At 40.0% G+C, this 9726-nt stretch overlaps 1 protein-coding gene across 2 annotated transcripts in view; it reads left to right on the top strand.

Moving 5' to 3' along the window:
- Positions 1-4401: 4401 nt before the first annotated feature.
- Positions 4402-9726, top strand: part of LOC112163444 (zinc finger and BTB domain-containing protein 7C) — a 20912-nt gene continuing 15587 nt past the window's right edge. For both annotated transcript variants that reach the window (XM_024299831.2, XM_024299829.2), the window contains exon 1: positions 4402-5349. In XM_024299831.2, coding sequence (XP_024155599.1) covers positions 5280-5349 — 70 coding nt within the window. In that variant the 5' untranslated portion in view covers positions 4402-5279. The remainder of the gene's footprint in view (positions 5350-9726) is intronic.

Here is a 9726-nt window from a genome sequence, read left to right as displayed (position 1 = left end):
TGATTGAGTTTGACACCCCTGACTTAATCTGTTGGAACCCTAACACCCCCCAGTTGGCAATAACAGAAATCTACTTTGTTTCTTGATCTTTACAGGTTTTGGGCCTTGTATTTGGTTGGTTTTTGTGTAAATAATTTTCATTTTTCTGTAAATAAATCCTAGCTTTTTTTCAGCCTGAGTTTGTGGGAGTTTTTTGAGTTGTTGAGGAATTTAATTTTCTTTAACAGGGATGTAGCAAACTGGGGGCTTGTCCGGGATTAATTCGTTTTTTTTGAAAGGTTTTATAGCTGGGGTTTTTTGGTCTAAGAATATAATAAATACAATTTCCAAAATGGAAAAATTGATATAAACACTAAAAACTCAAGAGGACAAGTTCTACCAAATTTGGGATACATTTATCAAATTATCACTTTATCATTCAGGTTTTGTACAAGTTCTCTAAAAATATTTGATATTTGTGTCCACAAACATAATGCCTCTAAACTTTGCTTTAATGTTAATAAAAATATTATTAATGTGAAATGACATAACTGTAAATGCCCTAGTTCATGTGTTTGATAGTTTGTTTTGGAATTAAAGAAAAAAGACTGAATATTAACTTTAAAATAACAGCAAAATGAATGCTGCAATGTTTCTGTATTCTTTACCTGTATATTTTCAAATAAAAATATTAATAATAATAAAAAAAAAACTCACAAATTCTTTGTTTAAAAAGCCTGAAGACCCAAATGCAAGAAATGTGTGAGATAAAATCACATCCACATGAGCTGAAGTCCTCAGGCAGCCAGTCAAAGGTGCTTTTCTGAACCTTTGCTTTATTTAACAATAAATAAAAAAATGCAATCTCATTTCACATTTATATTATCAATGGGGCAGAATATCTCCAAATGCTGATCCAAACAGCAATATTTTCAGTTCAAAGTTGCTTTTATTCCTAAACAAAATAGTAGACAAAGACAAACAATGTCTTAGATTTTTTTTCTTTCCCCCATAACTTTCCATTTCTTCGCCTTACAGCATGTGATGTTGAATGCCTGAGGAGACAGGCTGGATCGGGTAATCAAGATGTCCCTCTCCTCAGCCCTGATTTTCAGCAAATCCCAGGGGACTCGGAGGCTTTCCACGGACACAAAAATATGTAATCCCTCCAGCAAACTCTGTGTCTGACCTGGGGCTTTTTGCAGCTGGGTCCTTTCCTGAAAAGACAATATAGAATCTATCTACTTTCATTTCAACGAAAACATATTATTTGATGGCCAAAGGTGAACAAAAGAGTTTCAAACAAATTAAGTTAAAAGAACATCAATGTTTTTCTGAAACCAAGAACAATTTAAACCATTAATGTACTTAATTGAAGTTATGTTTCTTGAAAGTTATTACTTATTTTTGTGAACTCTTCTCCTACCTGGAAGTAAGACGACTCAATCTCTGAGGTAAATGGTAAATGGCGTATACTTGTATATGCTTCTCTACCTTTCATTTAAGCATTTTACAGTCACCGTCCCATTCACACACTGATCTGAGCTCCGCTACCAAACACTGGTGCCAACCTTCCACTAGAGGCAAGGTGGGGTTCAGCATCTTTCAAAAGGACACTTTGACACATGGCCAGGCAAGGCAGGACTCAAACCTGCAATGTTCCGATCAGAGTTCAACCGCCCTACCGCTGCACCACGGCAGGGGAATGCTCAGAAATGCACGAATGGATCAAAATACCGCTTTGGGCTGCTTACAGTGTGGAATGAACATTATGATACATATAAAAGATCAAAAAGTTGATTTTGCATGGTATTACCCCTCTAAACAAAACTGAAATTTTATGTACACAAAAGTGTAGTTTTCAGCAGCAGCAGGAACTACTTTGAAGGAATTATTTTTCATTTTATTAGAAGTCGTCTTTTTTTTTCCTATCAATTTTTCAGAAAATATGAAAAGCTTTTGTTTAGTAAACTGCTTTAAGGGTCATTTTGAATTAATGGAGAATCACCTGTGGTACAGTTGCTTGGAAACTAATATTACATGTATGGACGTCTGTATAATAACTGCTTAAGCCCAATAGAGAAAGTGGCAAAACTAAATTGATTGATTTTGAAAATGCAACCATATTTAAACAGAAATTCAATTGTTGCAGAAGCCTGTTACTCCATTGTTTCTGTGTCAGCGACAGTATTTTAACTTGATTTACAGAGTTCTACATTCCCTAAAACATTCAGAAACAACGTGTTTTTTCTTTAAAAAAAAGTAGAAATCATGGAAAATTATGACTGATAATCCACATTTTTTAAACATCTGAACTTTCTAAACTCCTGTAGGAGCTATAGTATCGGGTTTTGTTTACTCTAACGTCAAGAAGCCATTTTTATATCTCAGAAGAAGCTGAAGCATCAAACTCCTGGGATGTCCTCCATCTGGCTGAGAAATGCAACAACAGAACACAAAAACAAACAGCAGAGCTTGGCAGCAAAACAAAGTGATTTCTCTTTAAATTCTACTCAGACAAAAATGAGTATTTTTTTTAATTTAAATCATTGTGAATCAAGAGCAGACAAAAAAAAGAGTGTTTTTACATAAAAACTACAACGGGCGTGTCACAAGTTCCCCTCCTCCGCTTAAACAGAGAGCTCTCAGAAACGGGGGAGGGGAAAGAGACAAGACAACATAGTCGCTGTCTTAGAAAATGACAATTTAACAAAAAATTGGTTAAAAAAATTGCACAAGCATTAATGAAAGACCACTGGAGACTCTTTGAAAATAGATTAGAAGACGATCGGAGTGGGACTTTTAGTGACTGTCGAGTAAATGAGGAAAAAAGTAAACAATAGTCATGTTTTTACTGACACCACTGCATATCATTGTAGTCGTCACACAAAAGACGCAACTACATTTTTGATATAGATTTAAATTATAGGGGTGATATTTTTCTTTCTCTGGATTTTCAACAAAAATAATTTTCATTTAAATCATTAAATTAAAATGTTGATCTACAAAGACAGAAAAAACAATATTATTATAAAATATCTATTGTTTGTGAAGTGACAGAATAAATATAATTTAGGATAGCAAAAAGGATAAATCGTTTCAGTTTTAATCACTGTTTGCAGCAAGGCTCTAACTTTGGTAAATCATCTGAAAAAAACACATCCGTGCAAATAAATGTGTTTTACCTTTCTGTAAAATGTATTTGTCAAGCATAAAAAAAACTGTTTTGAAGAGACTAAAATTTGGCAATGTCAATATAAGAGTCAAAATCATTTGCAACAACAATAATATTCATATACATTTCTTTAAGGAACTCTTTGCAACTGAACATGTCATTTTTGACAAAGTATGAATCACTCTTTAGTTTTGTGGTAATTACCCACGAAAGCAGTGGTTGTGACCAAAAGTAGAATATCCTACTATTTCTGGCGCCCTGGTCTTTGTGTTGCATCAGTCTCGGTCAGCATATAGAGCCCCACATTGACCAGGATTCATTGTGTGCTTAAATATAGGTGGATTGAACCCTCACAGGTCACAGTTCCTTGCCGGGTTGTTGCTAACCGTCTTCGTCTGCCATTTGGTGTTAAGCAGGTGGTGGATAATATATTTTTAGGCTTCTTGTCTTGTTGAAAGCATCTGTCTCTTGCAGGTGCTATGACAACAGTGAGTTTATCCTGATCTGCTAAAAAATTGTTGCCAGTTCAAAGCTTTAAAAACATTTCAGTGAAAGTCCAGATTTGACAAAAGAGTCTTAAAGAACAAAAAAGGAGAAGCAAACAAAAGATGATGAATCAGTTTGTATTCAGCGTATTGGTTTGGATTTTTGGGGGGACTTGTTGCTTGTAAAACTCACCAAATATCTGAAAAATATGATTTCAAAATTCAATTTTCACACTGAAAATGGCGTCACAAAGAATTATAAATTAAGTCTTACTCCAATAATCTTTGGAGCGTTTATAAATGTGTTCCCAGTGAAAGAAAAAGGAAATTTTTGCCAAAATTAGAAAACCTATCATTTTTTTTTTGGGCATAATTTCTGCAGAGCGCGAGGAGTTCATTCGAAGTTTTACCTCTGAGATGGGGGCAGGACTGTTGGTGCAAAGCACTCTCCCGCTAGCTCACACCTCCAACCTAACATTTCCAGTACAACAAAAATGGCGAGCAGTATTGGAGCAATCCAGCTGTACAGTTTTTGAGAAAGATTCCAGCTCAAACAAGCAAAACGAAGACATGAATGGATCCATTTGTCTGCAAGTGAATGAAGAAATATTCAGAATTAAGCATAATTTACTCTCTACATAACCTCCATCATCGAAAAAATGCCACAAGAAAGTGTTAAAAATGCAATTTTCATAGGAGTGGGTCTTCAATGTCCAAATATGTTCCATAAAAACCCTTGAATCGACTCTGCCTCTGTAACCGTCATTCGCTCCATTGCATATTGCTTCACTGTCTTAATGTCACAAAACGATACCGTCTTTGTGGGGTTTGTTTGACGATTATTAAGACAGGTTCAGCAGAATTTACAACTATGATTACACCCTCTCATTACCTCCCCATTATGCAGCATTAAGAGCTTTAGAGCAGCACAATGGGTCTTACATCTCAGCAGGTAGGAGCTGTGCTGAAGCACACACCCTAATACATTCAGGCGCTGTCATGGCCTCCCTGTCACACCATCCTTCCTCCAGCTGGAATGTACTTTTGATACCTGACATGAACCCGTACTAAAGATCCGCCCACTGCTTTGAGTCTACATTATTCCAAAAGCAGATTTTTTTTTTGCATTTTTTTTCTCTTGAAGTCAGCCAGCCTCTGTATGGTTGTCTTATTACAAGCTTCAGTCTCAATTCTTTAATTTTCTAACCCCTGCTTCCGGCTCGGCTTTGGCCCATCTCTCCATCTCTGGCTTTGGACCCACCAGCAGCTGACCTTCATCGCCCTCCGATCTGAAGCTTTAGCCCTGAGGCTGGGCTCTGTCTATTCTCAGTCCTAACCATAAAACTCAGTCCAAGTCTGTGAGCAGGTTTTTGGGCTTGGCCCTTGAGTGTGTCACTCCCCTCCCCTAAGCACAGGTGGACTTGAAGGGAACGCTGCCAAATACTTTTGGTTTAGAGGGAGGGAGGGGTGTTGGCTGAGGTTGGTGGGTGTAGCAGTTTTTGTTTTGTTGTGTTTCTTAGATAACCGTTTGGTGAAACGCCACCTTTTCACTCCCCCCAAATCACTGACACACCTTCAGAACACATTTCAGTCTGTGTCTTGCCCGCTCTCACTTTCACAAGTCTGCTGGTGGTGAGACAATGTTGAGTTTCCTGACAGGGAGTGAGAGCACAAGAGAGGAACTGAAATCAAAACTTCTCCTCTTAAAAGGTCAGTAATATCCTTCTGTATCGCCGTTTCTTGCTTTTCTTTCGTGCACTATAAAAAAACATAATGAGAGAGTTAAAGTTTTTCTCTGGTGTAAGAAAAAAAAATAGAAAGAAGCAGGTATTGAGCAAAATCAAAGTGAAAGATGGCTGACCTTTGAAGCAGCAATGATCCTCTGTGTTTCCAGTTTCAGGTTGCTTTTATGTGCCATAAAAGGGATTAAAAAAATAGCAGGAAAGTAAGTTTGTCCAGAAGAAACCTTCCTGTGCACAGGAACGTGCACAAGTGAAAGCTTGACGCAGCCGGAGGGAGCTGACAGGCTGATACCATTTTTCTCAAACTTGTTAGTTCAGCAACAGTTGGTAACAGGATATTGATAAAAACTTCTTAATCTTCACGCATTTCCTTGAAGAGCTTCCGACAAGTTCACACTAAGTGGTTACAGACCTAGTTTGATTGATGGTCTAGCATTTGTCTGGGAAGATTTTATTCATGCGTTTAGTAATAATAATAATAATAAAAACACCCACGCGTGAGGGTGAATGTGCACCAGATGAGGGGGAAGATGTGTCAAAGTGAGTTCCCTTTTTGATCTGATCCTCCATCAGTATGCATGAATACTTGGTGACCTTTTAGAGGTTTATAACACAAATCGCTGCTCCGATCCATCAGAAATCAACATGTGAGTTGAGTGTAGGAACCTTTCCCTGCAGCTGTTGAAGGTAAATGATTTTTAAAACATTGAGCGTGATGAAACTTTTTAAAAATTCACACAAATCTTTGTGAACTTGTGCATTAAAACTAGTAACTTTTGGGGGGAATTTCTAGCTTGAAACCTTATCAGCCTTACTATCATTAATACAAAAAAAACTCTCTTCCTGTTGCAGTGGGGGTTTGATGAGGATGAAATAAAGTAGACATCACCCCACCTACTTTCGTCATCCGCCCTGACTATAGACCTCTGTCTGTCCTCCTGGATTATCGTAATTGAACCTGATCCTCACGAGTTTGTGTTGCGGGGGCCTCTTTTACATCGGTGTGTTTAGCAAACATTCCTTAAGGCCGATTTCATTCGTGTTTGTACAATCACACCTAAAGTACACCGTACAGTTGATGAGAAGTCACCGCTTCTTTAAACAACTGTGCGAGCAAATGAAGCAGACACTGCTGAATGAAGATGTTGCTTCATACATTAAATTATGAAACGTGTTGTGTGAACGAGTCCACCCGCCTTCTCTCCACCTGACGGCGTGTGGGCACATCCATGCCGCACCGGGCTCAACGATCCGGCCTTAACCTCCTGCTACAGATTTCAAAATGACAGTTTGGATGAATCAAACCTTTACCTGCAGACGCTCATGTGTTCACGCTGATGCGCTCTGCAATCGCTCTCTGGTGTGTTTGCACGACTGCGTGCCGCCCTCCTTCGTGGGTTCGAGGTCCAGGTTTTGTTGTGTGGAGTCGGGCTGGGTGAGTAAGCCGCCCCTCACAGATGAATAGAGGATGGGAGGAGGCTTGGAGAGGCTGCCGTGGGTGGGAGGCCCAGGCCCTGCCAAAAAAGCGCTCCTTCTGTGGGATTTGTGTACTTTCACGTTCCTCACGAAACACAGCGCCTGGCTGTAACGACAAAGCAGGCAGGGAGGCAGGCACTCGCAGAGGTCGACACGCTCGCTTCGTCTCCGTTTTTAGGCTCCTTGTCCGTTTTTGTTTTTTTGGGCATTCTATCGCCCTCAGATCCAGGCGCTCCTTCCCCACACGTTGCTCTCCTTTGTATGAGGGGCTGATGATGTTTACATACTTAAGCAACTGGAACGGCTGCTTGAAATGCTTGAATAGTTTGCCCCACACCAAGCTTTACCACCCACCATGACACAACACATCCCAAGTTACTGCATTTTCCAAATATATAATCAATAAGGTTTCGAGAGGTGCTCGCCAGCAGAAGAAATTCAGTTATTAAAAAACATTTAGATGTCCTTTGTAAATATTTATTCAGAATACTTGGGGGGATTGCTTAAAATTTATATTTACACCCACAGTGGTTCTGTCTGTGGCAGCTGCAGTTCATTATGTGGTTGTTCAGTGAAACGTTGTAAATACAAATAGTGGGTGTTTCCTGAATGCTACCTTGATTTGAAATAATGTAAGATAGGTCCCATGACAAGAGGAAGCCCACCAAGCTTTGCAGCCAAAATGATTACCCTCGAAAATGAAAAAAAAACTGAGGGATCTTCTCTACGGAGCTCAGTTTAAAGTCAGGAGTTATTTGGCAAAAAAAAGAAGAAAAGCAGAAAGAGAATGATTTCATAATGTCTAAAAGAAAGATCTGGGTTGAATAAGTGGGTCCACCCACCTGTGTGAGAGGCAGTGAGAGAAAGCAGGGTTGGATGGCAGTTTTAGAGACATGAGTGTGTGGGTTCGGCTCGCTGGCCTGCTTATGCTATCTAATCACTGGGAGAGAAAGGAGCGCAGGGTGCCTTGATCCACCCACCCACCCCAAACAAACAGCAGTTAGCCTGCTAAGTACTGCATGTGGCCGCCTGCAGCTCTGTGTTGTACATGTGGGTGATAGAATGTGACAGAGTGTGCAGGTAACAGACACACAACACAATTACGCCTCATTGTCTGCTGGGAGGGAGACAGATGTGTCAATCTGGAAGCCACCACGGGTCATGAAGGAGAGTGGGACATGCCTGCTGTCCAAAATAATCAGGAGGGGTTTGGTCCAAATAATCTTTAAGTCCTGGTTTCATATTTGGAAAAGTACTTTTGTAGACTCGCTTTTGATTTATTTATTTTGGGTCAAAAGCAGATTAGTTACCTGTGTGATGTCGGAGTGGGTGGTCTGCGATATGCTTAGAATCCCAAAATAGTTGACCTATGCATCACCATTGTGTGTTTGTGAGAGTGCATGTGGTTCACAGGGTGCTCTCCGCCGCCCTGTGCATGTGTTTCCTTGTGTGTGTGTGTCATGACAGGCATCTGTCTCCCCTGCCCTGGAGCCTGACTGCTTTTAATTAGTAAGTGCCAAAGTGCCCAAGGGCTCTCCTGCTGACACAGACATGTACACAAGCGTATACAGACACACACACACACACACACACACTACCTGAGGGCAGACAGAGGCTGTCCCACCAAGGCTGGCCTCCCTCTCGTTATCACCGTAAGGAGCTGTCCTCGTTCACCTGCAGACCCTCAGACAACACACTCAAATACCTGCTCAAATCACATCAACACAACACTGAAATGCATTTTGGGGGATGCGTGTTTCTACCGCGAGAAGGGGTTTTGACTTCTCTCGCAGATTGGAAGACTTGCTCCCATGAAAATTGTGTTTTTAACATGTTCTTGTGGTATATATATAAAGAAAATTAAGCTTAAAACTGAGTGTTTCTTTATTCAAAATGTTGTGAATCAAGAGCAGAAAAAAATGCAGTTTAAGTTTGTTTTCTCATCCGAGCGGGCCTTTGGCTCAAAACTGTAGCCTTGACATTTTTGTTGCACCGCTAATGTTAGGCTGGAGGTGTGAGGAGCTGTAAGTTAGCATGTATGGGTGCACTAAAAAAATGGAACATTAGATCAATTATCAAAACCTCTGTAATTTGCTTCTTTTAAAAAAAAAAAATACATTTTTGAGTTTAGTAAACCATAAACCCTAATTTTTCATTTGATGAAAACAAAAAATTTCAAATTTCAAAATTATAGAACTTTTGTTAATTGTTCCAATCTTTCACATTTTTAGAGAGATAGCAAAAGGGGGCGGAGTTACCCCATACCAACAGTCCTGCCCAGAACTCAGAGGTGAACTACTGCCGCTCTGCAGAAACTATGCTCTACAAATCAACACAGGTTTTTTTTTATTTTGGTAGACCGAATTTTGATCATCAAAATTAAAAGAATAAAAGACTTTTGCCGTTTCACACACCAGAGTTCATACAACCACCTGTTTCACAAAGCAACTCTATCGCTTCCCAGCTTGCAGCTTGTGTGCTTTAACTCCCTTCTGGCAAAGCTTCCAACACTGATTAGACTGTTTGGAGAGAAGACAGAACAGGAGAAAGTTGAAGCTCAAACAGACAGGTCAGCAGAAAGGAAACGCCCCAGTTTCACTCATCCGAATGGCATGCTCCTAGGTGAGCTCTGATAACCTCAACGCAATAAGATGTGGGCGTGTGTCGCTGCAGCTGAGTTAAGCTGATCTTACAGTAGGTTAGCGCATATCCTGATGAGTTGAAATGAGATTTCAGAGCAGGTCTCTGTCCTTGGACTCCTGGGAGAGGAGGGGGACTCATGGCTTTATCTCAAGAATGTTTGTTAAACTTTGTGTTTGTGTGCGAATGTTCGTAAAAGGGTGGGGGAGACTTTCTTTTTCTGGGACCC

The sequence above is a fragment of the Oryzias melastigma genome, linkage group LG12, assembly GCF_002922805.2.
Source record: "Oryzias melastigma strain HK-1 linkage group LG12, ASM292280v2, whole genome shotgun sequence".
NCBI lineage: Eukaryota > Metazoa > Chordata > Actinopteri > Beloniformes > Adrianichthyidae > Oryzias > Oryzias melastigma.
The sequence above is the reverse complement of the archived record's forward strand: the minus strand, read 5'-3'. Positions and strand labels throughout refer to the sequence as shown.